Genomic DNA, 27,910 nt, shown 5'->3' on the forward strand with positions numbered 1-27,910 from the left:
ATTCACAATTCATATCTCACAATCAAGTAGTACACAGTACAACTGAGTGAGCAAGAAACACATCAAATTAACACAAGGACTGATATGATAATTCTCACTTCCTTCAATGACCCAATACGCAATCTCGAGCAGAAAATTGTGACTTTGCGAGTATAACGCTATGGCACGAAAAAACAACTGTTCAAACAAAGCTCAAAGGGGAAACGGAACACATTTCACAAGATCCGCAATACATCTAGGCCAGTCAACATCATGCAAAAATATCACTAGGACAGTTCACTAGGAGTTGGGAGAATAGCAACATTTTAGATAAATCAGGTTCACTCCATGTCAAACTCAGATGTCATAGTCTGCTCAAAATATCAGCACCAATCCACGTGATCCAAATCCAAGCTGTGCAGGTCACTTGCACAGCACTGCCTGATATTTTGGGCTGAGGATGGATATGCATGTTTGTCCATACATGGCGCGAATGCAGACAGAATTAAGCGTGCTCTTTTGTTTCAGTAGTACTGTGTGCCTGCAAAATTGTAATAATGAGGTGTGGCTTCAGCTTAGGCACCAATCTGTGCAAATGAACCGATTCAGATACCTTTCTACCTCATGAAGATGCTGACTCAGTCTGAGGGGCCTGTTGCCTTGGTTTCCTGTTGGCTGGGGGACCATCTCTCCGCCTTTCATACCGTCTGCTCTCATACTTTGATGTTCTCCGCTCCTTTGGTTGGTAGGTTGGGTACGTGCAGGGAATTATCTCACCATTGATGTATTTGTCACCTGAATGGACAACAGGGAAAAGGGTTGAGCTACTTGTGATGAAAGAAGCAATACACAACTAAGAGCGCCACCTCAGATATTTTTAGTGTTGAACTGACCTCCATAGTCCTTGTTTTTGACATCAATGTAGGAATCGGGAAGCACCCAAAGAACACCAGGCAAACCTACAGGAAGCGTAACAACAATATGAGCTAGGGCCATCCAAAATGTTTGGAACACTTGGTAGTTGGTTTAGTCAATTGAGGATTTACCCTTGAACTTCTCTGATGTCTCCTCATCAACGGTGCACTGGAACCCTGTGTAGGTGGTCGTGCTGAATGCATACATGTTCTTCTTGGCTTCCTCCATGCTGCCAACGCAACAAAACATTAAGTCTAGAATCATATGCACACAGTTCCTCAATTCAACAAAACAAAAATTATGTGTGCCCAGCCTGTCTTATCAGGTTAATGAACTAGAGGATGAATCTTCATATGGCATCACAAAATGCTGACGCCAAACTACACAACTGCACCGCTGGTTACATCAGGCAGTGCAATGTCACTCTTCACATATATGTGCAGTAATGTAACCATGGAAATGAAATGGTGTTCTCTATGTTGTAACTTGTAAGCACTATCTAACTGGCCATCTCATTTGTGTACACTAGACATTTTATAATCTTCTCGAATGGACAGTAGCTTGTTAACTTGTTATCTACAAACCTAGTACCTATCTGCACAATGTCCACAATCTGCAGAAAATCCTAGAGACAACTAACTATAGAACTGATCAATTCAGCGGTTAATCTGGGAAATTTGTTGGGTTCCGGGCCCCATCCCGCTCCAAATTAGAACCCGCTGCATCTTTTCCCCATCGCAACTACTTTGCCCTTGCAATTCAGCAAATTAGCAAGGGAAATCGAGAAGGCGCCAACATTGATCGCCGCGCAACCGGACCAGACACAAGACTCGGTGAGGAAGGCGGGGAAAGACGGTACCTACCTTCCGAGTACGGTGGCGAGGGTGTTGAGGTAGGTGTCGATCATCTGCTCGCGGGTGGGCGCGGGGTCCTTGGGGAACTCCATGACGATCAGCCAGTGGTTGTAGTCGCACCCGGGGAGCAGTATCGTCTCCCTCTGCTCGCCCCCGGCCCCCGCGGCCGGTGGCTTCAGCTGCACGCCGCCACGGGAGCGCCGTCCGCCGCCCAGGGGCGCCGCCGCGACGGAGATTGCGGGAAAGGCGGCGGCGGCGCGCGGGAGGGCGGCAGAGGCGGTGGCGGAGGAAGGCCTGGGCGACGGGAAGGCGAATGTCTTGGCGGCGAGGCGCGCGGCCGCGGCGGCGGTCGGGAGGGAGGCGGCCATCGGAGCGCGCGAGGTTTTGCCGGTAGCCGGGAGCCCGGGAAGGGGATAAGGTGAGAGGGGAGAGAGACCGAGTGTGCTTGCCTGCGCGTGCTTTAAAGGGAGAGGAAGAGGACGAAGAAGATATTTTACGAGGGTTTTAGCCGGCCCATTACGGCGTAAGTGGGCTGGCCCATTTCTGCTTGGTGTAATGGGCCAACCCTAACTGATTGTGAGCACTGCTTTGCAACAAAGCCAAGTTTACAGCTAAATAACACTCTTTTATTCCATAGCAAACAAAGCCAGAAGCTGCCGATGTCAAATCTCAGGGCGATCAAGCGGCGGCGCCCTTGAGCTTCTTGGCGATCCCGGCGAAGTACTTCCCCTGGTGGAAGGCCTGCTGCAGCTCGAGCGGGGTGGGGACCCTGGACCCGTCCCCGGCGATGGTGCCGGCTCCGTAGGGGCTCCCGCCCTTGACCTCCCCCATCTCGAACATCCCGGCGCCGAACGTGTACCCCACCGGCACGAAGAGCATGCCGTGGTGCACCAGCTGGGTGATCGCCGTCAACCTACATTACCATCAAGATCAAACGACGATGATGCGTCAGAGTATCACAGATTTCGTCAAGAGTATTACGCGGTGGTTTCCTGGCCGCCGCCCTGGCAGCCGGTGGAGCAGAAGATGCCCGCGGGCTTTCCGGCGAGCCTCTGCTCGCACCAGAGGTCGCTGGTGCTGTCCAGGAACGCCTTGAGCTGCGCCGGCAGCATGCCGAACCTGGTGGGGAACCCGAAGAGGACGCCGTCGGCCTCCACGAGCTCCGCGGGGGAGATGGCCGGCACGCCCGCCCGCTTCGGGGGCGCGCCCATCTTCGCCAGCGCCTCGCCGGAGAGCGTCTCCGGGACCTGCCACAGCGTCACCTCGACGCCGGTGACGGACGCGGCGCCCCTCTGGATCTCCTCCGCCAGCGTCGCGACGTGGCCGTACGTGGAGTAGTACCTGCGACGTGCTAACTGATTCAGAACACCAATAGCTGGGAAAAGAAAAAAAAAAGAACACCCGATTGAGATCAAATGGTGTCCAGACTGACTGATCGAAAAGAATAGCTTACACGATGTAGATCTTGGTCGCCATTGGAAGCTTGTTGGATCGGAGAAGAAGGTTGGATCGGAGCTTGTAGCTTTGAGCAGGCAGAGAGTGGAGATGGAGACAGGAGAGAGCTAGTATTTCTAGTAGCCTGGGCCTTGTTCAGATCATCTCCAAATTCCAACTTTTTACACTCTCTCTCCATCACATTAATTTTGGGACACATGCATGGAGCAGTAAATGTATGTAAAAAAATAACTAATTGCACAGTTTAATTGTACATCACAAGACGAATCTTTTGAGTCTAGTTAGTCTATAATTAGATAAAATTTATCAAATATAAACGAAAGCGCTACAGTAGTATTGTTGCGAATTTTTTCAATCTAAACGGGGCCTTGGTTGGAGCAGTGGTGTGCTGCGGAAGATTGGGGGAGAAGGGCAGGCCGTCAAAGCATCTGGCCTCGTCTCGTGTGTCACGCACGCAGCGTCGCAGGGCATGGCTCGGGACACACGACCTCTATTTTTTTTTATTCCACTCCACCTCGGCCGCCACCTCACTTCTTCAAAAAAAAGAAAAAGAAACACACGGCAGTCACCTCGGCGCAAGATCTTTGTATCCCCTGAGGTATTCGTGGGCTGGGAGTGGGCTAAACCAGACTGGGCCCATGGTGGTTCAGCACCCATGGGCTGGCCCGGGTGGATTCCAAAGCCTTTCACCTCTTTCTTCTTCTCTCTGTGCGTGCGGTGGATCCTCAACCTCCTCCCCCGGGGCTACTGGGCTGGGAGTCACAGTTCGATCCGTCACAGAAGATGAACTAGTGGGCCGGGCACGCGGCCCAAGATAAGGGGAAATATATGTACAAACGTTAAAAAGCCATATTTTTTTAATACAAATATGCAAATTAAAATCCGATTGCACCATTGCATATATTTTGACAAGATCTTTGAAGTAAGATCAAATTTAGATATTTTTGGATAATTTTTTTGGTGGAACATTTTTCTTATAAATATAGAACAATTTTATTGTTCCGCTTTAAAAAATGATCCAATTTTTTTAATCTAAATACGGTCAAGTGCCGTCTTATTTTCAAGATCTTGACATGAAAAATACAATGATGCAATTGGATATCTAATTTCGAAACTATAAATTTTTTTAACTTTGAATGTTCGTTTGCGCATAATCCTATACGTGCGCTAGGTGGCTATGTGCACGTATATAGGTTACTGGGCCAATTATGGGCTGGAAAAAGTAAAAAACGTAAAAGCAACAAAGAAGCGGTAGGAGAGCTACCTTTCTGTGACAGGTTGGCTCCGGATCGCGCGCGCTGACTTGGATTATTCCCGTCCTCCCCTCCCCTCGTAAGCTCATTTCCCTTGGAAGATTGGTTGATAGTGGTCTGGTTCCATAGAGTAAGCTGGTAGGATGCAGGAATTCCAGCCCCGTTTTTTGCTCGTTTTTATCGTCCATGAATTCCGGGGTTTCTCGTTAGGAGATGAAATTATGATGAAAGTTAACTAATAAAACATAAGCTCACATTCTAGGCACACTAGGTTGGGTCTGCAATTTGTTAAGTGCGTAAATTCTGTTTAAATGACATAGAATTAAGTAAGACGGCCATTTCAGAGCGGAAAACTATAAATATTTGCGTTGGTCCTTTTATTTATATATACTCCCTCCGTCCTATAAAGAGTGTAATTTTAGTTTTATTTAGATAGATTAGTGGTGGCGCGAAAAGACGCTCGTATCCTCATTTGTTTGACATATGTGATTAGTTTTTGCATGCAAATCAAATCTGACCACTTAATTAATTAGGCAAGTAAATAGTTGAGATCCTTGTGGGATTTTTTTTCAAACGCAGGATTGCACTTTTCACGGGATACGTGCAATTTAGGTAAACGCAGGATTGCACTTTTCACAGGATACGTGTAATTTAGGTAACTCTTCACCGAATAATTACCAGTCCAGCACTCCTACCGCGTCGTCACATGCCTTTCGCATGCGTCGCAGGGTCTTGCGTGGCCTGTCTGAACGTTTGACGTTTGCTTCGCACTCTTTCGATCTCTAACCATCATCCGAACATTCAGCACCTAACCCGGTGGTCATGAGTCACACAATTTCTTGCCAATCTTCTAGAAAATGCATGGTTCCTTCGATCGGTCCGCCGGTCCTTGTCTCAAGTCCTGGTAACTTGGTCAAACAACCCTCTTTTGCAAGTTAGCATAAGGGTTGGGAAAGGAGAAAGGACTTTACCTTACTACTCTACCGACCAGCAAGTCCGCTCTGGTAATACATGTGCTCCAAACTGGAATTCCATACGACGGCCTAGCCGGCCGCCTAGCAATTGCAACTTTGCAAGTTAAGAACAAGACGTGCAAAGTTGCAACCTCGAGAACGCAGTTGCCATTGCCAACAACATGCCCTACGAACCCCCACGGCCAAAAGAGCCCGAACAAAATGGGGGCGGCGGCAGAGCCCCACCAGACGGAGCCGTACCTCCGGTGATGGCAAAAGGCGACGGCGTCGTCGTCCTCGTAATCGCCGGCGAGTTGACAGGTGGCGCGGTAGGCGGAAGAGATCAAGATCCCGAACGGACTGGGCCCGAGCAACTAGCCCACCAGTCCGGCAAGTCCCCCACCCTCGTCCGTCCGTCCCTCCGTCTCCATGCAAAAGCCTTCTTTTCCTCTCTGAGACTCTGATCTGACGATGAGCGAGAGAGACAGAGATGTTCATCTTCTGTTCTGTTCTGTTCTGTTCTTGGCCAACCATTCAGCCATCCATCTAGAACCTACCTTCGATTTGGCAGCACTCCACTTGGCCTGCTTGCGTTTGGCCACCAGAAGCCGTGACCCCAAATTCTAATCCATGATGACTGTTCATGAGTTCAGAGATCAAATTCAGCACTTCATTTTTTGAAAAGTAAATTCAGCACTTCGTTTCAAAAAGAAGAAACAATACACACACAGATCCCATGGGAGAGATGAACGTGCAGTTGGCACTGCAGTGGCGGCATTGGTTGGATACGGTCGCTCCGCTGAACATGCGATGCGCCAAAACGGGGAGGGGCCTCAAGACTGTTTGTTGGAGGCCACGTCACTGTAGACGTGGCTCCTTTTGACAACATCTGCCGCCGGCCCTCCGCTAGGAAAACACACAGCTTTGCCGACCGATCCAGTCATCTCTGAAAGGGCAGGCGACAGATAGACCGTGCGTTCTAGCCTTCTAGGAAAAAGAAAAGAAAATACTCCCTAAACCTGATCCTCTGTTTACAGTCGCTGGTGCAGGGGCCCCACCGCCGCCGGACGCAGCACGGCCCCACATCCCAGTGGCTGCAGATCATCGAGATGCGACGGATGTTTGTCGTCTTGCGCTTAGGATTATCACTAAGTAGGTTCAGAACCTCAGCCTTGGATAACTTCAGTACCTCAGCCATGGATTCCTCTCAATTTGTTTTCTTCGCCTTTGCCCCACAATGGAATGGACCACTTTTTCTTGCTATGCAATCTTATCATCTGCATTTCCACTTACCTGTGTTATATATATGATTCCCTGAAGGAGCAGAGGTTAGCATCTTTGCAGAAGAGGCTTAAATTACAACCATGATGCTAATGACCTGCTCCGAGTATCTATCACCTGCATTCCTACTTACCTGTGTCAAGATTCCTGAAGGAGTACTATATGTTGGACACTGTATTACTTATTCACCACAAGCATGGAACAGATGAACCCTTTCTGAATTCGTCAGGCATGTCAGGAAGCAAGCAGACATGCATGTAGATCAGGAGCCAAGGCCAGGGAAAGAAAGAAGCAAGCGTATTTCAGGAAACAGCTGCCCGCTGCCGTCTCTGCATCAACACCACCCAGACGGAGCATCCACAGATCCATCACACACCAAAATGGCGCTACAAGAGGAAAAGCCTTTCTGAACGATGCTACCACAGTTCTACGCACCGTTCAGTCTCGCACTCATTCAGTCCGCTGCTAAAAATGTGCATGAGCACATCAGGATGGGTCACCCAATCAGAGAAGCTGACGACTGCTCGATCTGCATGATCTAACCGTGTCCACTAAACAGGGTCAGAGGTCAGATTAGATAGATCCCCGCGTCTCAGCTTTTAGTAATGGCGCCAACAGGCTTTTGTTGGTTTAGAACAGGCCATGCGATCAAAATGGACATGCCAACCACCCCCCAGGAAAAGCTTGTGGTCAAGGTCAACCCTTATCCTACGGCTGCTAGGTTTCCATTCAGACATTGTCAGCATCACCGCCACATCAGCACTAGTTTTGCACTAATGCAGTTTTGCTAAAGTTAATCAGCTAATTAAGGGCTGGTTATCATCATGGCAGATCAGAGAGAAAGAAGATATTTTCCAATATTCACAGTAAAACAAAAGGTACAGTAAGATGATGGCAAAGAGGATGAGCATTCAAACTTCATGAAAGGAACATGATGAAAAATCAGCCACAAACCAAAGCCGTTTCATTTCCTGGGTGTTTCCTGATCCGGTGGGATCTCAAGAATCCCCACTGCTTTGTCGCTGACTAATGGGACAAAAGCGTGTTTAGACCTCTCCATATTCAATTCGAGGTAGAGATTGTAAGTTTGTTGACGTAGCAGAAACTAGACCATCTAAAAAACTAAGGTGTCCTTGTCAAACAAAATGATTATTATCAAAGGTGCACAATAACCAACCACTTCTCTCAAGGACAAAAGTGACACAAGCAATCCGGATTGATTCACATGGCTTTGGTATAAAATGTATGTTTCCACATAAGAGCACTTTGAAAGTTTATTCTGGAGTGATATAGAATACCTATAATTTATAACACAAAAGTTAGCCTATCTCAAATTTAAATAAGGAACATCAGTTGCGCAATCAACTGAGTAATTTAAGCTAATAGGATGATGCAAGAGATACTGAGGGTCCTACACGAGTTTCATCAGGATCTCTATTGGCTATACAATATGCCCACAGCAGGAAGCTCATCCTGGCTATTTAATTCCAACGTGGAAAACTTAGGACAAATCACAAGCTTTCAATGCACTACATGGAAATAATATTAGCACCAAATGTCCAACCTAATAGAGCAGATAGCTGATGAAATAGCACATATCAATTATCAAGTTAGCAAGCACAAAAGATTTTCTGAGCAGACAGGAAGTAACAGCCTCTATATACTTGTGGCGTATTTCATTTCTTATCAAAAGTCACAAGGAGATGATAGGCAATACACACAATCCAATTCTCCTCATGTAACCATGAAAGACTATGGAACACAGCAAGGGAAGAAGAAAAGAAACTAGTAGCGACCACACTGGATCAACTGACTTCTCAGGATATGATCACTTTCACTAGATCATCAGATGTACCATACATGTGAACAACATTTCAGACTGGCTCATCTGGTGATTCTCCGAAACACGGAAGCAGTTCTAGCTGATAAGACCAGGAACCATGTTCTTTTTTTTTTGTTCTAACCATATGGACACAAACTAAATTCTACTGATCTGTCCCCCTTTCGGCGCCGCTACAACATGAAAAGAGAAGGGGAAATGAACAGAACGAGAGAAGAAGATGAAAAGCTTCACCTTTGCTGTTTCTACCTCTGTACAATGAGGCCAGCACCCAATCGAGCAGGTGCCAAATCAAAATTATGACAAATTTCATCTCTGGACAGCCCAATTTTCATGCTGTCTCGAGCGTCCGGGCCAATTCGACCGCGTTCTTGGCGATCTTGCAGTTGTCGTCGTTCACCAGGGTCTCACAGAGCTGGAAAGCTCCCAGCTTTATCGCTTCCAATGCCAATTCGTTGCTCTCCGAGCAAATCCAGTTGAGGACGAGCACGGCCTGCTCGATTGCACGGGAGGTGCCGCTTCCGGCGACGCCCGAGAGCACGGACACGATGCCGGGGATCTTGCACAGCTCCTGGCGCCCCTCGCGGCACTTGGCGAGGAGGCCGAGCACCTCGACGGCGCGGGCGGAGCCGACGGCGGCGAAGTCGGCGAGCGCGGGCGCCGCGCCTTCGCGCACCGCGCGGCGGCGGTTCTCCGGCAACTTGCAGAGCTCGTAGAGGGCCGTGGCCGCCTCGCGGCGCTCCCGCGGGTCGCCGCGGCGGAGGAGCCCCACCAGCTCCGGGATGACGGAGGGGTGCGCCCCGATGCTGCATTTGTTGACGTCGACGGTGGCGAGGCTGGTGAGCGCCGTGGCCGCGAGCGCGGCGACCGCGCCGCCGCGGCGTACCGCGGCGGAGAGCGCGTCTACGGCGCCGTCCGCTACGAGCCCGACGCGCGTGTCGTCGCCGTCCAGGGTGAGGAGCAGGAGCGCCCGGGCCGCCGCCTCGTCCCCGGCCGCCGCGTGCCGCAGCAGCACCGCCGCGTTGCCGGACTCCAGCACCTCCCTCCGTCCGGCGGCGCCGGACTTGGCCAGCCTCAGCAGCGCCGCCACGGACGACGAGGACTGAACCGCCGGCGCCGCTTCTTGCCTCCCCTGCGCAGGCCCCTCAGAGGGGACGGGGGCGGCCACCGCTGAAGGTGCGACGGCGGCTATGAGGCGGCGCAGCGCGTGGTTGGGGATGAGCGGCGGGGAGGGCGGAAGCGGGAGGTTGGTGACGGGGCAGGTGAGGTGCCCCCCGTCGAGCCAGCGCTGGATGCTGCGGCGCTCGAAGGTGTGGCCGGAGGGTAGGATGACGGGGTCCGTCATGACCTCCAGCGTGATGGGGCACCGGAAGTCGTCCGGCCACGCCTCCATTCTTGGCGGCAGGATCCGCGGCTCCGGCGCGTTCACGCGGAGGGGAGGAGTGTGGAATGGGAAGCGTGTGGGACTCTGGTCTGGAGGAAGACGAAGCCGCAGAAGAAGTGGAGGTCAGGAGGGGTTGGGAGGAGCGAGTGGGGAAAGTCCGGCACTTCCGGTGGACGGAAACGGGCTGCCGTGGGCGAGGGTGGGGAGACCGCCCGGTAGGCTCTAGTGTGCTCTCACACACTATGCAAATCTCGTGCGCAATAGTTTTTATGTGTGGGGTGTTCTTTTATATCGTTCATCATTATATTCATCCATTTCTTTTTCTTTAAAGTTAGTTAGAAAACTTCTAATATACTCATTATACTCATCACTCATTAGTACCGAATAGATATATTTATCATTTTCTTTTTAAAGTTAACCTGAAGACGTTTCATATACTCATTAGCACGGAGCCGGTATTGCTTATCCATTTTTTTTAAAGCTGGTTAGAAAGTTTCTAGCATCTAACTAGCGCTGTGTCAATACAGTAAACTAAACGTGATGTTACTATGCAAGTTATGTTTGCAATGACTTCTCTGCCTATCTTATCCTTTTACATTATTTGCTAATATGTTCGTACATTTTTTCTAAAGTTAACCACGAAGCTTCTGATGTTCACATTAGCATCAAATTGGCTATGTAACTTTTGACATACTACTCACTAGCATGGAGTCGATATGTCCATATTTTTAAAAAAGTTGGCCATGAAATTCAAGGCATCGCCAAATTGATAAGTTTTTCAATTTTCTTTTTTAAATAGGCCAAGGATTAACATACTGATTAGAATAGAGCTAATATTTTCATTACTTTTCTTTTCTAAGTTGGCCAAGGAGCATTTAGTATCCTTGGTGGTGGCCGAGACTTCAATACCATTAAGATAGGTACCAGATGAACAATCTTTTTAATATAATATAAGGAGTTTTGGTAAGATAACATATGAAAATCATAAAATAAATGTTGACCATATAAAGATATCTTATTTCTTAATTTTAGGTGACATATACAGATTACAACATCGAAAAGGTCAGTCAAAAAACCTATTCTCTTTTTCTAATAGTATGAGGAGTGTTTTTGGTAAGATAACATATGAAAACCATAAAACAAATATTGACGATACAAAGACATCTTATTTCTTAATTTTAGGTGACACATTTAGATTACAACGTTGAAAAGGTTAGTCAAAAAACTTATTCTCTTTTACTGGGTTACAAAGATTGCGTTATGCTTTCTAGTATCTGGTTATGACTGTTGGTAATTAAGTCATGTATATTTTTGGTAACTATTATTAGATGGAGGAGGATTATTAGTGTCTTTCAATTGAGAAGATATGGTTGAAATAGTCGATATGGACCACAACTAATGTTAGTGCTGTTGATAAGGATATATGCTCCTCGTGCCAAAATGGGATGGGCAGCTCCCACAGCCTCAATGTTTGGAGACGGAGTGATGTCCTGCTTTTGTAGTATGTAATCAATGCTCAATTTTTGGAGTGGGGGCAGGGGACTTTACTATTTTGCTATTGTGCCATGGTGTACGTTCCTTCATGTGTCTGGCAATGGGAGTTAAAATAATATATTGTTGTGGGGGCTAGTAGGATCGGGACTTGCAGTGATGGCTTGTTGTTGGGTTGAAATGGTCAGAGAAGAAAGTATGTCTATTATCAGTTACAAGTATTGATCAAGTTCAGTTGTGTTTGCTGGTGGAGTTATTTTGTTGGACTTTTTATGGTTTCTAGAACAAGTGCGAAAAGCCTGACCACTTTGTTTACTCAATCGTTTTATTCTATATGTACTGCACAACTTTCATATATACGCAAAAGGATAAATAGTTAAATATGTATGATTTTTCCAGATGCAAAATGAATTATTCTCATGACTAAATGCTAGATCTCTAAACCTTCTTGCTTTAGAAAAAAAAGGAAAACATCTAAAAATTCAAGTGGTTAGCTTGTTATGTTATTTATATCACCCTTATTTTCTTTTACTTGCCCAAAAACTGTTTTCAATAATTTGTGGGATATATAATGTGACACTCTCGCTCCAATTGTGTCGTGTAAGGATAACGGAAGTATTTTAGACGATAAATTATCGTATGCACAATCAAATCTTGCTGCGCTACTCATTGCTAGAGTACATCAACTTTTGGGGTTCCTCTTATTTCCTAAGTTTGTCGAAAACAAAAAGTGGCTGCCGTTATGACAAAACTAGCACTGTTGCCCCCACTCGAGGATATAGAAAGAAAAAGCAGTACGTGATTTGATCATGCAGATGTGGTAGTTATTAGCACCACCGAACATCTGCCTTATTTTCTCTTGCTTGATTGCGTTCGAACTCTCTTTTACGAATTTGGTCAATAAATAATTCTCTACTACCTGCCACCGAACCTTAACCTGTTTTGCTCGGATCTTTGTAATTGATTTTCCCTTTGCCTAAATAATGCGAAAAGTTACTCCTTACCAAACCCGCCGTGCTCAGGCAACTCATCTAGACTTCCTGTTCTACATGCTGCCAATGCAGGTAGCCTGGCCACTGGCTGGAGTCCGCCGCTTGGCTTTTGTTCAGCGTTCGGCTCCAGTGAGCTGAGCTCATCACGCGCGAACCAGATTGCGGGCGGCTGACCGGCCGGGGGCCGCGCGGGCGTGGGGTAGGCTCACCGCCCGTCAGCCAGCCGTCGGCGGAATCCGGCGGGCGCATCGCCGCCGTACGCGTGGCGCGGGGCGCTGGAGCGCCGACGGGCGGGCCGCGGGAGCGCCACCCGCCGCGCCTTATCCGTTCGCGCGTCACCGACGTGCGGGCCCCGGCCCCACCGGACCTTGACCGTTTCACCGCGCGGTGAAAGTGAAAGCGGAACGGAAGCCGAGGCGCTGTCCCAACGGCTACGAGTGAAGGCGAGGCCAGGCCACAGGCCCACAAGGGAAGGTCGTTGGTTGGTTACCGCGTGTACTTTGAATGACAGTTTGACTGCGGGTGGGGCCCCGGGGCCGGAAGCAGCCAGCGAGCCAGTCAGTCAGCGAGCCCAGTCGTACTGACTCAGTCAGCAGGCGTGCAGCTCCTTCAGTCAGTCAGTCAGTTTGGATGGGTGTATCTGCCGCCAGTTTCTTTCAAAACCCTTTCCGGATTCTACTCAAATCTGCCCCAGCTTTTTTTTTTGGGAAAAACCTGCCCCACACGGATATAAGGGTGCTGGACTACTATTTTTTGTTTCCAAAATCTTTAAAAAAAAAACTCTACTAGTACAGTACTTGATATGTGCATCCCTTTTAGCTGGGCCGGCCATCTTATCGTTCGCAGAGAAGAAAAGGAGGAAAAATCCGTGCCGTTTTCAAGCCCACACTACCGCTCCTCCGAAGGTTCGCGAGTCGGCCCGTTTACCTAACTTCAGGCCCAGGTAACCGGAACGGTCGAACAGGCCGTACGACACCTGACCCACGGCCGTTGTTGGACTGCATTCGGGAACAAAATGCAGACTGGCGGTTCAACAAAAGCCCAGCCCAACAACTTCGATTTCTTATTGGGCCACATATTTGGTTACAGCTTTTTTCTCACACACACATGCAAAGGCCAACTTTTCTTGCCGTTGACATCACGAGTCAGGCCCAAATATTGCTCATTCCAATCGCACTGAGTTTTTCCTTCTCGACAACGATTCATCTCGCGAATCAGTCTCCATTTATATAATGATTTTTAATACTCTTAATTGGTGTCAAGCATCCGCTGTGACAGAACTAAAAAGTCTAGTCCATAATTTGACTATGTTGTGCTACAGTGAATATATGCTAATGATAGATTAATTAGGCTTAATAGATTCGTCTTGTGAATTAGCCATGATTTATGCAATTAGTTTTATAGTTAGCTTATATTTAGTCATTCTAATTGATATCAAATATTCGATATGATCTGGAGTAAAAATTAATCTCCAGATCCAAGCACGCTGGGACCCAGAATGACTAGTGAATCTTACTGCAGGTAAAAAAAATCCTTGAGAGCATATTTCAACTCGGTTTGACGCATGCATACAATTATGCTCACGGCCATTAAAACGATATAGTTAATTACTAGCACGCAGTTCGTGACACGCATGCAGTTGATGCAGCAATCCTTGTTAAGATCGCACATGCACAACAGCGTGACGATGAAAATATCTGACGTCGTTGCAACGGGACACGGTGAGTTCATCTCTGACGGATGGATTCACCTCATGTTCAAAGTTCGAACCTAAAAGTCTGGAGGAGCTAGCTAGCACGCGTACGCTGCTAGCTAGTAGAAAAGAATCACTTGTAAAGCACATCTATCCGTGGACTGTGAAGGATCGACGCCTCACGACGACGACTTGACCTTGAACTTTAGACAGCGTAGCAACGTCGGCGTCTGTCCATCGATCCTCGGCTTGCAGGAATAATGCACCCGTGCAAGGACCTTGGTGATATGATGACCACGTGAAAATCTCACACATATAGGAATGACCAACGTGGATATAAATATAATGTATGTGACCATCAGAGCAGGTCAAACGCAAAATAAAAACTCTACTTTTAGTTTCCATTTTCAAATGCTGCAGGCGTAGCTTTTGTTGTACTTTTGTAACGGTGACTACACACAGTTGCAAATTAAATATGCATATATACATCGCTTTCGCTCTCGGACGGGGCCAACCAAGAACCTCAAAATTTTCCTCACAAAGGTTAGCATTTGTTCCAGGACGGGTGATAGCATCTTCTGCCTCTAAAAATATATTTCTTTCAGAGCAGGTGATGGTCTGCCCCACCCCTACAAATAGTTCCACATAAAAAAATTATAACTTTTTCATATGATTTCGGATAAAGTCAAACTTTATACCAAAATTGTAGAACTTGACGAGACCTAAAATTTTATAGTTGATAATTTTTTTATTTAAGATCATTTAATAGTTAAAAAAATTATTATAAATTCTCACTATATATATTTCATTCAACTCATGTCATACTCTGAGGTTTCCACGTTCTTAACATTTATATACACGGAAATATACTTGGTATATTTTTTTCTATATCTATAGTTCACAATAAGCATAGTGTAAAAGTTTTAATTTTTTATTTATTTTATTATATTTAAAGATTTAAATGAATTTTTGGAATAAAATAGAAAAATATTTTCAGGGGCGAGTGATGGCATCACCCACTCGTACAAATCAATTTCAGAGTTAATAAAAAAATGACATACCTTATAGAGTCATAAGTGCCTGTGTGGTGTGGTGGAGAGGAGGGTACGCGCGAGGCTCGAGGTAAGCACTTAGAGGGGTTTGTGGTGGTGGCCTATTGGTTAGGATATTTTTCTTTTTTATTTTGCTATTTTTGAGTTTTTTCTATTTTTTATTTTTCAGAAATTGATTAGTATGGTTGGGTCATGCCATGACCCGTCCTACAAATCGATTTTTAATGTAAAGCAGGGTTAGGCTATGACCCGCCTCTACAAATAAATTTTAGGGGCAGACGTATTACCCAGACATGTAAATAGTATTTCTAGTTGCGAAAAGTAGAGGCGGGTACCGTACTCGTCTCTAGAAATACATTTTTACCTGCCCCCAAAAATATTTTTTAGCAGTGGCTTTTGCCATCTCTCGTTCAGCACCCACGCCTCATCCCTCGAGCTGCCGGTGACCTTAAGAAATCTATCGTTGAATTCAGCCCTGAAAACCCCTCCCCTAACCTCGACACACGCTAATAAACATGGAAAAAAATGTTGAACAGACGTACGATCTCACGGGAACGGAAAGTAGAGGAGGCAAATTTTACACACGTACATACGAGACGGCGCCGCGTCGGCCGGTGCACGGCCCTGTTTTGCAGGCCGGCTGCATATAATATTTTTTTTCCGCGTGCATGGACGCGAACTGATGAACTGAACCCATCGATCGCCAGGTCTCTCTCACCTACCCATAACTTGGTCTGCCTCGCACGGTCGTCCCGCCGCACGTACGACGACGACGACCCGTGCAACGCCCACCTCGCCACGCCGCTTCGCTCCTTAGTCCTCGATCGATCCGACGACTATATAAGCCAACCCTAACCTCCGGCTTCTTCCCCACCAAACCAAGCATCGAGCTGAACCTTCACTGCATGCAATTTGATCTCCTCCAGCTGCAGCTTCGTCGCTCAAGCTTCTAGAGCTGCAAGCTAGCTAGCTCGCTAAGCACGCCATGGGCAGCTTGGACACCACCCCGGCCGCCTTCTCCGCCTTCGGCGACGACGCCGGATCGTTCCAGCCCCTCAACCCCGAGGACGTCCGCTCCTACCTCCACAAGGCCGTCGACTTTATCTCCGACTACTACAAGTCCGTCGAGTCCCTGCCCGTGCTCCCCGACGTCAAGCCGGGGTACCTGCAGGGCGAGCTGCAGGCCGCGCCGCCCGCCTCCTCCGCGCCCTTCGACGTCGCCATGAAGGAGCTCAGGGCCGCCGTCGTCCCCGGCATGACCCACTGGGCCAGCCCCAACTTCTTCGCCTTCTTCCCCTCCACCAACAGCGCCGCGGCGATCGCCGGGGACCTCATCGCCTCCGCGATGAACACCGTGGGATTCACGTGGCAGGCCAACCCCGCCGCCACCGAGATGGAGGTGCTCGCGCTCGACTGGCTCGCGCAGCTCCTGCGCCTGCCGGCGAGCTTCATGAACCGCACCGCCGCCGGCCGCGGCACTGGAGGTGGCGTCATCCTCGGCACCACCAGCGAGGCCATGCTCGTCACGCTCGTCGCGGCGCGTGACGCCGCGCTGCGGCGGAGCGGGTCGGAGGGCGTCTCCGGGCTGCCGCGCCTCGCCGTGTACGCCGCCGACCAGACCCACTCCACGTTCTTCAAGGCCTGCCGCCTCGCCGGGTTCGACCCGGCCAACATCCGGTCCATCCCCACCGGCCCTGAGACGGATTACGCCCTCGATCCGGCGAAGCTGCTCGAGATCATGCAGGCCGATGTCGACGCCGGCCTCGTGCCGACCTACATCTGCGCCACGGTCGGCACCACCTCGTCCAACGCCGTCGACCCAGTCGGAGCCATCGCCGATGTCGCCGCCGTGTTCAACGCGTGGGTGCACGTCGACGCCGCCTACGCCGGCAGCGCGTGCATCTGCCCGGAGTTCCGGCACCACCTCGACGGCGTCGAGCGCGTCGACTCCATCAGCATGAGCCCGCACAAGTGGCTCATGACGTGCCTGGACTGCACATGCCTGTGGGTGCGCGACACCCACCGGCTCACCGACTCGCTGGAGACCAGCCCGGAGTACCTCAAGAACGACGCCAGCGAGTCTGGCACCGTCACCGACCTCAAGGACATGCAGGTCGGCGTCGGCCGCCGCTTCCGCGGGCTCAAGCTGTGGATGGTCATGCGCACCTACGGCGCCGCCAAGCTCCAGGAGCACATCCGGAGCGACGTCGCCATGGCCAAGATGTTCGAGGACAGTGTCAGGTCCGATGACCGGTTCGAGGTCGTCGTGCCGAGGAACTTCGCTCTTGTCTGTTTCAGGATCAAGCCCAGTCGCGGCATGACGGAGGAGGACGCCGACGAGGCCAACCGCGAGCTCATGGAGCGCCTGAACAGGACGGGGAAGGCGTACCTGGCGCACACGGTGGTCGGCGGCAAGTTCGTGCTGCGGTTCGCCGTGGGGTCGTCGCTGCAGGAGGAGAGGCACGTCCGGAGCGCGTGGGAGCTCATCAAGAAGACGACCGCCGAGATCATGCAGGAAAAGATCGTTGTGGAGTAGCATATGCAAGTATATAAAACACACACACATATATGTTATTTGCATCGAGATGTTTGATTCTTTGTTTTTTTGCTGAAATGTCGAATGAAGGCAAATATATTTGTTGAGGAGATATGATTTTCTAAGAAGGGATAATGAATGTAATTCTTGGTATTATTGAATGGGGGTATACTTAATAACGTTTCAAATGCGCATATATTTGCCCGATTCCTTGTGAAATGGAATGGTTTACTGTGAAACAACCATGCATATTGCCAGAAGTTCAGGAAAAGGATAATATAGTGAAATGGTGTGAACGGGCTCTCAACGATCTAGTACTTGCTGTGTCATCCTCATCAACATTGTGCCATGCATAAAAAAAAAAGTAAACCTTGGTCTTGAAACCATAACAACTGAACAAATAAATTAGGATGTATAATGATGTCAACAATTTACGTATTTGCTGGCCTAGTCTCCTTCAGAGCTCAGACTGCTGCTCTCTGGCCTTTATCTATGTTGGGTTGAGTTGAACCCCTAACCCACATTTGGATTTGTAACATTTAGAGGGGTGGGGTGGGGGTGTGTTAAAGATCATATGTGATATATAATAATTACAAATGTTTTTTATTTACATCTGTTTTGTATGATGCTCGATTATTTGTTCTAATGTTCCATTATTATCACAAAATAAGTTATTATAAAAAATGGTTTGGAAATCGATTATCATAATAGAAACGGCGTGGCTCCAAACTAATTTTTTTTCTTCGGGTAGCGAAACAATGGGAAGGTACCTACCAAGCTTAAAAAATTTCGAGGTTCAAAAGAACGGATTAGATCCTAGCAACTCCGTATTTCTAGGGTGTGGGATCCCCTAAAAATACAGTAGAAACACATCATGCCGCCATATCCAACCAATAAAAACTAGGACAAAGTGAGAGTCCTGCTATTTATTAATTCAATTACCCTTCTTCACAAAAAACATTTCTCCATAAAATGCATTAAATAAACTTTTCTTGCATAAATTGGTTCAATTTTATCTGGCCCTTTAATTTGTGAAAATTAGTCTTCCTGCCATTGGTGAGACCATTGAAAATCATTCACACCTATTATACAAAATAAATAATGCTCCAACAATACTACTCCCCCATCTTGAAATGTAAGGTATTTTGATTTATGCTAGGTCAAACTGTTGTAAGTGTTACCAACTTTATAGAAAAATGTAATAATATTTTGAATGTCAAATGAGAATAAGTAGATATATTATAAATATATTTTCATAATTTACTTATTTGATGTTTTAGATGTTAATATTCTTTTCTATAATTTTGGTCAAACTTAGACTACTTTAGCTTAGGAGAAATCAAAATATCTTATATTTCAGAACTGAGAAGTATATGATATGGCTTTACACTTGACCAAGAACACCTATCTGGCTGCAGCTTGCAAGCTTGACTTGGCAACCTGATTCTGAACAAACCAAAGCTACCTAGCTTATGGCTCAAGTAACAACACAGCAAGGAGTAATCGATCCTGCGTACAACGCCTTTTGTGAACAGGAGCTAGCACGTAGCTTCCGGTCTTACATATGACCGTCAAAATTATTACCACGGTTAATGTAATTAATCTGGCACCTTCGGCTCACATATAGGCGTGCGTCATCCATCGATATTTACCGAGCATGCGGCTAATGAAATTCTCCCACCTACCGAGCAGCAGGCCTTGTGTTTTTTTTTTAACTCGCTCTAGGGGAGAACGAGCAGTAACAATCAGGTAGGTGACTTCTGACAGTAAGGGCATGGGCAATGTATCTTGCCTGACTCGGTAATAAGATTGAACCAGATGTCAGTAGATAGCAGTCATCTCACACAAATCGCAATGTGCTAACAATAAACTGGGTATAGAGAAAAAGTAAATAAGATGCTTCAGTAGACAATAGTGAAGCAAGGACAGTATGAGAGGGAGAGTGGAAATTTTATATTGCCTCCTACCTGGTAGTAGTGCTACTGCCGGCAGCAACTACTATCTGCTCTACTTGTACCCTCCACAATGTATCTTGCCGGCGGTAAGCTCCTACTGCCCCTTCTTACCCTCCCATTGCTGGTATCCTAAGGAAATTTCGCTGGCGACCGAGAGTAGTCAGCGCTTGCATTTAGCAACGCTGACCAGCCGACTAATGAAGAAGTGTTTACTAATCAAATTAGTAACAAGAAAGAGTGACGAAGCAGAGAGGTCTTTTGAGCTTCTAGCTAGAGCTTCAACATACACTTTCATATCTTCAAAAAAACTCCGTACACTTTTGGCTTGAATTAGTTATAGGGTTTCACACCTCCGTGCTAGAAAGTAAGAATCCTTTTTAGATGGATGCTGGTGAAAAGTGAAACACACATAGGATTCTGAAACCGTCACCCTGTGAACATCGATTTTTTGATGGAGTCAACAATTTACATATCTATTGCTCCCTATTACCACAAATATATACAAGCAGTTCGTTCGGTTTATAAGGTGAAACTTTGACTACTGATTTTTGTAAATGTATATTACAAAGTATTTTTCATGATAAATTTAGTAGCAGCAATCTTATGCCGCACAGCTATTTGGACACCTGTTGGTCAACGTTAATGTTTGAATTATGACAATCCTAAAATGACTTATATTTCTGATCGGAGTACCTCCTAAGGGTCCTAACTTATTGGTTTTCATCGTCCAAGCCATTTTGACCGCCTTACTGTCCGGAAACCAGCTGCGTAAAAACGGTTCAATGGTCATTTAAATTGTGATTGAGAAACCGCCTTTTTGATAGGTTCCATTGCCATAATTTATAGCTAAAAAGTGTAGTGAGTCATTGAATTTTAGTAGTCCATCCATCTCTTGTGAATACTACTTTGATATAGCTATTCCGAACGATTCAATTCTGGGTACTATCTGATTATAAGAAATTTGCTTCCATCAAAACGTTGAAGTATGACTCTACGCATTTATACAGTTCTTGATTTGCTGGAGAACTACAATGTCCAAGCTATAATTAGCCCACAGAAATCTTCTCAAGCCGTGTTTATATCAGCTCTCGGAAATAAGCATCAAGTTCCAATTATATCATTCACAGCAACAAGCACATCTTTATCTTCCCGTAGACTTCCATATTTTGTTCAACCAACACCCGCAGCGCCGGCCCCTGCCGCGCCCGGCCGCCGCCGCCGCCCGGCCCTCGCCGCGCCCCGGCCCCCGCCGCCCGGCCGCCGCCACCACCTGGCCGCCGCCACCCCGGCTCCGAGAACTGTGAAGCAGGTTAGTGCGCACTGAATAATTAGAATATGTACATAAGTCTTTTTTTTATGATAGCATAGTCAATTATAAAATTTGGAATAATATCGTCATTTTTTTTTGTCTCACACACGTAATCTCTTCTACTTTGTGCAGAATCAATCGGCGGCCTCGAATGATCCTCATGTTTCTCCAAATCAGTCTAATTGGCCAACTTGGTGATGGTTCTCGAAATCAGTCAAATGATCCTTTGCTGTGAGCTTGTCGTAATCAGTGGTTTTGAGAAGTGTTTGTGAACTTTATGAATTTGTCCGTTGAACTCTTATAAAACTATTTTGCATTGCTTGTTAACTTTGTCGTTAAACTCTTGTAAAACTTATGGTCCATCAGCTTGTTTGGAGTTTCGAGTGCCTCTCACGCGGCACTCGGCAAATAAATCTCTTTGCCGAATGTCACTCCACCAGCACTCGGCAAAGAGCATATGCTTTGCCGAGTGTCACTACACTAGCACTCAGCAAAGAGCATACACCTTGCCGAGTGCTGACCTAGACACTCGGCAAAGAGCGTACACTTTGCCGAGTGCTTCTCTCAGGCACTCGGCAAACATCCGTCACCGTTTCTTCCGCCGTCACGTTTATTTTTTCCCCGAGAGCAGGACTAGGCACTCGGCAAAGTCTTTGCCGAGTGCCCGACAAAAAACACTCGGCAAAGAGACGTTTGCCGACCCTTTCTTTGCCGTTTCCTCTTTGCCGAGTGCAACACTCGGCAAAAGGTTTGCCGAGTGCTTATGTTATTTTGCCGAGTGTGTCAGACACTCGGCAAACGAGGCTTCTCCCGTAGTGTTAGCAGTTATAGCTGAATTTAGCGGTAGCTGCAGCCCGGCAATTTAAAACGAGGTCATGCAGCAGCGGCACTGGGCGGAGCGGAGCGGCGACTGCAGGTCTAGTGAGCAGAGTTCCTGCGGCTACAGGGAGCGGAGTGGCCGTCTCTATTTCTATGGCCAGCGAGGGCAAAGCTGAGGCAGGAAGGAGCTGCTCTTTTTTTCTTTTTCTTTTTTTGCTTTTTGATGATCATACCAAATGAATGTTGCTTGTAATTTCAATCCAAAGAAATATTTTTATTGTAATGTTGATACAAATCCTGTTGTATAATATTAATCCAATGAATCCTTTTATCAATGCGAATTGCAATATAACATGAAAAATAAATATTTAATTAGCACCTGCAAATGAAACATTATATTTGAATATCTGTACTTCAACAGTTTCCCTAGGAAAATAGACACTAGGGAATGCAGCTTTCCATGTAGGATACACTGCCATGTGAGTAACCGTGTGTTTGGTTGGGGGAACGAGGGGGAGCGGAGCGGAGCGGTTCCATTTTTGCACCTGTTTGGTTGGCGGACGGCGGAGCGGAGCGGAGCGGAAGCGCTCCCGCGTAGGAATATTCGCTCAAGATCCGGAACGAACTGGCTCCGTGAAAACGAGCGGACGCGAGCGCTCGGCTCCCACGCGCGCTGGAGTCCTGCTGCCCGTCACCGCCCGCTCGTCTCCCACGCAGGTGAGCGCCGCCCCTGGAGTCCCCCCCCCCGGGCGCCGCCGCCGCCGCCGCAGGCCCCCCCCCCCCGACGCGCCCCGGTGGATCTGCCGCGCCCCTGGAGCCCCCCCGACGCGCGCCCTGGTGGATCTGCCGCCGGCCGGCCTGGAGCCCCCCCCCCCCGGCGCGCGCGCCCGGGCTGGAGCCCCACGCGCCCCGCTGGAGCCCCCCGCGCGCCGCCCGCCGCTGGAGCCCCCCCCCCCCCCCCGCTGGAGCCCCGCGCCGCCGCTGGAGCCCCCCCTCCGCCGGCCCGCGCTGGAGCCCCCCCCCACTGGAGCCCCGCGCCGCCGCTGGAGCCCCCCCCCCCCCCCCCCCCCCGCGCTGGAGCCCCTGCAGCGCCCCCCCCTTTGTCTCTGATTTTGGCAGCTCGCAGGAGAAATTTGAAAGGCAGTGTGCACGCCTCGGAAGGTATCATATTATGTCTTACTGAATATATGCTTTGTGTGATTACTTGTTATGCCTTAAAAATTTATTGATTTTATCTTGTTTCTGTATAATTTAGATGGATAAGAAGCAGCAACTTTTCATTTACACAGCTGCTGCGTATACGTTAATTTCGATGATGGCCATGATTATTCAATCTAGAAAAAGAAAACGCCGTGAACCTGTAGAACCAATTACCTATGCTCCAATTGAGGAGAGGGATAGAATGAGAATTGAGTATCTGAATAATAAGATATGGAAGAATGATGTAACTTGTGTCAATATGCTTAGACTTAATAGAGCATCTTTTTTCCGATTTTGTAAGCTTTTTAGGGACCGGGGCCTTTTGCAAGACACCATACATTTGTGTGTTGAGCAGCAGGTTGCAATGTTTTTAAACACAGTAGGTCACAATATTCGAAATAGGTTAGTCGGCACCAATTTTGATAGGTCCGGTGAAACTGTTAGTCGGTATTTCAACAAAGTAATGCACGCTATTGGAGAGCTACGAAACGACTTCATTACACCACCGTCGACATCAACTCCAGCTAAAATTGCAGGAAACCCAAGATGGGATCCTTACTTTAAGGTGTGAGGCCTATCTCCCCTTCATTTTAAGGGTGGGGTTCAGATTGTAATTTCTGATATTATTTCCATTCTAATTGTATAATAGGATTGTATTGGAGCAATAGATGGCACACACGTGCGGGCCTCTGTTCCTAAACACAAGGAGGCTTCCTTTCGTGGTAGAAAGAGTTATCCTACTCAAAATGTCATGGCAGCTGTAGATTTTAATCTTCGATTCACATTTGTGTTGGCCGGTTGGGAGGGGACAGCCCATGACGCTCTAGTCTTACGGGATGCTTTAGAGAGGGAAAATGGTCTTCGTGTTCCACAAGGTAAAATAAAACTTGTGTAGCTCATTATTTTAGTTATGAAATTTAATACCTAGCATAGCTTACATACATATCCCTTGTATGCTAGGCAAGTTCTACCTAGTTGATGCCGGATATGGAGCCAAACCTGGATTTTTGCCCCCTTTTCGTGGTGTTCGGTACCACTTGAACGAGTGGGGCAACAATCCTGTGCAAAATGAGAAGGAATTATTCAATCATAGGCACTCATCGTTGAGAGTCACTGTTGAGCGGGCATTTGGTGCGTTGAAGAGGAGATTTAAAATTCTAGATGATGCCACACCATTCTTTCCCTTCTCTACACAAGTAGAAATTGTGGTTGCTTGTTGTATTATTCACAACTGGGTTATACAAGATGGAGGTGATGACTTTATCATTGAAGCGAGTGAGGACTCGACTACCATTAATCATCATACATCTTCTCATGGACAAGCAGCAGAGCATGCCTTTATGGTTAACTTCAGGCAGGAACTTGCCAATGCCATGTGGGCAGACTATCATGCAAACAATATATGATAGTTATGTATTTCTTTTAATGTGCCTTCACTTTTATGGACATGTATCTTTTATTCGTATGGACATGTATCTTTTATTCGTATGAACATGTATGTTTTATTGGTATGAACATGTATCTTTTAATGTGCCTTCACTTGTATGGACATGTACTTTGGCAAACTTGATGCAATATGGACAAGTGCTTTGGCAAACTATCTTTCTGAATTTAATGTATTTGATGTAATGATTTATAATGTAGGGGATGGACATGGAGGCAAGCGGTGCAAAAGCTGCTAGTGGACTGTGTCAATGGACTCCAACTCAGTCCACATTTGTGCTCACCTTTCTTACTAATATTGTAGCTGATGGCACAAAGACCTCTACCGGCTTCAAGAAAGTTCATCTCAACGCTTGTGCTAAGGCTCTCAACGATCATTTTAAACTGACAAGAACAGGTGATCAAGTTAGTAATCACTTGAAGACATGGAAAAAGAAATACGCTAGGATCAACTATCTTAAGAATTTGAGTGCTGCTCTTTGGGATGAAGACGAATTCATTGTCTCTCTAGATCATGACCACTACAAAGGACATATGGCGGTACGAATTTTCACTTGCATTTTCTATTTGATATCACTATATGCTGGATATTGTACTTAATTTGTGTTGCATTCGCTGTTAGGATCCAAAAAATAAAGCTGATGATGAATATTTGAACAAGCCTCTTCCATACTATGGTTTTCTAGCTACAATTTTTGGCAATAGCGTCGCTACCGGTCAGTATGCAAAGAGTTCCAATGACCCAATTGGGACCGATAGAAGTGAAGGTGTGAGCCATGGGGGTGATGCCACTGCAGAAAATGATGGGCTGAACCATGGTATTGATAAAAGTGTCATCAATGATGATATATCTTCATCAGCTAGACCAGCTAAGAGAGCCAAGACTATTGATGATACCGGGAGAAAGACCGATGGCTTGGTTGAAGCATTTCAGTGTGGCACCCAGACGCTAGCAAATGCAATAGCGCAAGCAAGCAGTGCTTTACCACATGGTTTGTTCGAAGCCGTGGACAGTCTCCCAGGTTTTGAGCTTCACCACAAGACTCGATACTATCAGTACTTGGTTAGGCATCCCAATGATGCCCATGCTTTTGTGAATCTACCGTCCGATTGGAAGCTATCGTGGTTTTCGAGTTTCGTGGCTGAGAACTTCTAGCTTATGGGTCATTGTTTGTGTCATGGCGGCTGCTGCCCTTATGTTTGTTAGTTTAGTTATTTCGGTTGATTTGAACTCATGTATGCGTTATTTCGGATGATTTGAACTCATGTATGTGTAATTTCGGTTGATTTGAACTCATGTATGTTTTATTTCGGTTGATTTGAACTCATGCATGTGTTATTTTGATTGATTTGAAATCATGTATGTCATGATTTTTATTATATTATGTTCAAACTCAGTCCATTATATTGCATATTATGTTACGTTGAAACTCAGTTAATTATATTACATATTATGTCATGTTGAAACTTAGTTTATATTCCATTTTTAGTGTATGGTGGTAACCTCACCCCCAATAAAGGAGGAGGTAACCTCACTCTCCCGACTCTCCAACCAAACACAGAATGGAACGGTTCTACTCTAACGCACTCTCCAACCAAACAGAAAATGGAACGGCTCCGTTCTCCTTACCAAACGTAGAATGGAACGGCTCCATCCTCAGAAACTGGAATGGAACGGTTCCATTCAACGCGGCTCCCCAACCAAACGGACCCTAAGTTTCCCTATAACTACTAATCTCTAGGGAAAAATTTTTTCCCTAGGAAAAACTCTAGGGCAATATCTATTTCCCATCAAAAATTTCCCTAGAAACATTTCCCTACCAAAACCTGTAGGGAAACTCATTCCCTACGGTTTATTGCTTTTGGCCCTAGGGAAACAAGAAGATTCTAGTAGTTGAGATAAAGTGTATTAAACAGTTGTGTGAATTGAGATAGGATTTGACTACTAGTACAAGACAAATCCAGGTGCCTACAGTCGCTTTCATGCAAGACAACAGATAATATGGCTTCAAAAAAGTTGAAATTAACATGACTCGCGCGCTTTAAATTCCGCACCGTAATTTCGACAACAGATTTAATTTGCTGTGACGTGAGCATAAGGCAAGCGTAGCCTTGACCGGTCTGAAGACGACACCTTCGTAATTTCTTGTTCAAAGCATGACTAGCTATGTTGACATCCAGGGTGAAGCGCATCTAGACCGATGGATGCACATGATAAGTTTCGGTGATTAATGATAATTGCATGTGACTAACGTTTATTTTGAAGGAATTATTATTCAATGGTTATATCACATATGAAATATGAAAGGAGATCTCTCAATTCTCATTGAAATATGTGTCAAGAACTCGGATATGAAAATTAATGACCTTTCTAGTATCAAGTGTCGTAAGGAGATGAAGTACACTTGATTTAGTTAAGATTTTATAGTTTTTAGTATTTGACCATACTATTAAAAGGAGTTCTTAAGTTAACTTAGTAGCTTGACCTAGTGAAAGTTGGTGTTAAAAATATGCACACTTGCTCAAAGAAGTTAAAGCAACACTTGGAAGAAGAACAAACTTGAAGAAAAACTCAACTCCAAGCCTATTGCACAAGGGGCTGAAAGATTGAATGGACCGGTCAAACCGACACGATGATTTTATACAACTGGCGATCAAGTGAATAAAAGACAGTAGGACCGGTTAAACCGACAGTGTACACCAGTTTAAGCGACGCAGTGTCGGTGCAATAGGTCGGTTACCGATACTGAGAGCATTTTGGAGATACAAGAGCCTTGTCAAGAAAGTCTATAGCACCGGTTAAACCGATGCTTTCATCAAAGGCGTGTGCATTAGTAGTTTGCTTATACATAAGCATTTTGGAATTGAAGCTAACTGCCTGCTGAAAATCTCTTCAGCACCGCTTAAACCGACGAGCGTTGGTGTAAACCGTCGGTGCATATGACGTCAGCCAAGAACACTGTTAGGGTTTAATGGCTACTATTCATAGCTCAGTGTGACAGGTTGAACCAACGCCTGTGACCGGTTTAACCGCCGCTTTATACTTTTCGGGAAAGTTGCTTCCAACGGCTATGGCTTGATCTCTAGTCTATAAAATGAGTTCCCCGAGTCACTTGAGCTGCTTTTGACACCCTAAATATCTGAGGCCACTCCAGAGCAGGAGAGAAAGACTTAAAGCCATGATAAGAAGAGTTTGAGCTTGAGAGTTTGATCCAAACAAGAAAAATTATCCATTTGAGAGTAGCAAGTGTGCTTGAGCTTAGGGACAGCTTAGTGTAGATCAAGTGAAGACTTAGGCTTGTTACTGTTGGTGTTTGATGTCACCTAGACGATCTCGGTGATCCGTGGCTCTTGGTGAGCTCTTGGAGTTTATGGGAGCACCAATAAGAGAAGACTGTACGCGGTTTGAAGCTTGCCGCTCCGCAGATGGAGAAGGAGCATTCTTAGTGATCACTTGTTTCTTGATGATGCAAGGGAGCTTAACCCTTAGTGGGTGCTTCAACGTG

The 27,910-nt window shown here is 46.8% G+C and overlaps 5 protein-coding genes across 6 annotated transcripts; 2 read left to right on the plus strand and 3 right to left on the minus strand.

The window, feature by feature from the left end:
• Nucleotides 1-80: 80 nt before the first annotated feature.
• On the minus strand, nucleotides 81-2,197 carry LOC112896698 (multiple organellar RNA editing factor 9, chloroplastic-like). Of its 2 annotated transcripts, none has more exons than XM_025964795.1 (5): nucleotides 1,758-2,197; nucleotides 1,026-1,123; nucleotides 873-938; nucleotides 601-774; nucleotides 81-520 (listed from the first exon to the last, which is right to left on the minus strand). In XM_025964795.1, the coding sequence occupies exons 1-4, from the start codon at nucleotides 2,114-2,116 to the stop codon at nucleotides 602-604; spliced, it is 696 nt and encodes a 231-aa protein (XP_025820580.1). In that variant the 5' UTR covers nucleotides 2,117-2,197; the 3' UTR covers nucleotides 81-520; nucleotide 601. The 2 variants fall into 2 exon arrangements, with proteins under 2 accessions (XP_025820580.1, XP_025820579.1); XM_025964794.1 differs by having other exon boundaries at nucleotides 593-774.
• A 114-nt stretch (nucleotides 2,198-2,311) lies between these two features.
• Nucleotides 2,312-3,806, minus strand: LOC112896699 (NAD(P)H dehydrogenase (quinone) FQR1-like). Its single transcript, XM_025964796.1, has 4 exons — nucleotides 3,572-3,806; nucleotides 3,202-3,327; nucleotides 2,730-3,089; nucleotides 2,312-2,661 (listed from the first exon to the last, which is right to left on the minus strand). The coding sequence occupies exons 2-4, from the start codon at nucleotides 3,222-3,224 to the stop codon at nucleotides 2,427-2,429; spliced, it is 618 nt and encodes a 205-aa protein (XP_025820581.1). The 5' UTR covers nucleotides 3,225-3,327; nucleotides 3,572-3,806; the 3' UTR covers nucleotides 2,312-2,426.
• A 4,526-nt stretch (nucleotides 3,807-8,332) lies between these two features.
• LOC112896242 (U-box domain-containing protein 8) lies at nucleotides 8,333-10,100 on the minus strand. The gene has a single exon (XM_025964162.1). The coding sequence runs from the start codon at nucleotides 9,921-9,923 to the stop codon at nucleotides 8,862-8,864; it is 1,062 nt and encodes a 353-aa protein (XP_025819947.1). The 5' UTR covers nucleotides 9,924-10,100; the 3' UTR covers nucleotides 8,333-8,861.
• Nucleotides 10,101-16,027: 5,927 nt separating this feature from the next.
• On the plus strand, nucleotides 16,028-17,866 carry LOC112897684 (tryptophan decarboxylase 1-like). The gene has a single exon (XM_025966038.1). The coding sequence runs from the start codon at nucleotides 16,128-16,130 to the stop codon at nucleotides 17,676-17,678; it is 1,551 nt and encodes a 516-aa protein (XP_025821823.1). The 5' UTR covers nucleotides 16,028-16,127; the 3' UTR covers nucleotides 17,679-17,866.
• A 5,042-nt stretch (nucleotides 17,867-22,908) lies between these two features.
• LOC112896839 lies at nucleotides 22,909-25,560 on the plus strand. The gene is made up of 6 exons (XM_025964964.1): nucleotides 22,909-22,922; nucleotides 23,388-23,526; nucleotides 23,611-23,836; nucleotides 23,922-24,352; nucleotides 24,606-24,944; nucleotides 25,027-25,560. Exons 2-6 carry the CDS (start codon nucleotides 23,425-23,427, stop codon nucleotides 25,558-25,560), a joined length of 1,632 nt encoding a protein of 543 aa, XP_025820749.1. The 5' UTR covers nucleotides 22,909-22,922; nucleotides 23,388-23,424.
• Nucleotides 25,561-27,910: the final 2,350 nt, after the last annotated feature.

The sequence above is a fragment of the Panicum hallii genome, chromosome 6, assembly GCF_002211085.1.
Source record: "Panicum hallii strain FIL2 chromosome 6, PHallii_v3.1, whole genome shotgun sequence".
NCBI classification, from domain to species: Eukaryota; Viridiplantae; Streptophyta; class Magnoliopsida; order Poales; family Poaceae; genus Panicum; species Panicum hallii.

Coding starts and splice junctions, on each gene's coding strand:
- LOC112896698 (XM_025964795.1), bottom strand. CDS start 2,116: ATGGCCGCCTCCCTCCCGACCGCCGCCGCGGCCGCGCGCCTCGCCGCC. Junction 939..1,025: donor GACATCAGAGAAGTTCAAGG/GTAAATCCTCAA, acceptor CGCTTCCTGTAG/GTTTGCCTGGTGTTCTTTGG. Junction 775..872: donor CAAAAACAAGGACTATGGAG/GTCAGTTCAACA, acceptor TTGTCCATTCAG/GTGACAAATACATCAATGGT.
- LOC112896839 (XM_025964964.1), top strand. CDS start 23,425: ATGCACGCTATTGGAGAGCTACGAAACGACTTCATTACACCACCGTCG. Junction 23,837..23,921: donor TGGTCTTCGTGTTCCACAAG/GTAAAATAAAAC, acceptor CTTGTATGCTAG/GCAAGTTCTACCTAGTTGAT. Junction 24,945..25,026: donor ACTACAAAGGACATATGGCG/GTACGAATTTTC, acceptor ATTCGCTGTTAG/GATCCAAAAAATAAAGCTGA.
- LOC112896699 (XM_025964796.1), bottom strand. CDS start 3,224: ATGGCGACCAAGATCTACATCGT. Junction 3,090..3,201: donor GCGACCAAGATCTACATCGT/GTAAGCTATTCT, acceptor AGCACGTCGCAG/GTACTACTCCACGTACGGCC. Junction 2,662..2,729: donor GGCGGCCAGGAAACCACCGC/GTAATACTCTTG, acceptor ATGGTAATGTAG/GTTGACGGCGATCACCCAGC.
- LOC112896242 (XM_025964162.1), bottom strand. CDS start 9,923: ATGGAGGCGTGGCCGGACGACTTCCGGTGCCCCATCACGCTGGAGGTC.
- LOC112897684 (XM_025966038.1), top strand. CDS start 16,128: ATGGGCAGCTTGGACACCACCCCGGCCGCCTTCTCCGCCTTCGGCGAC.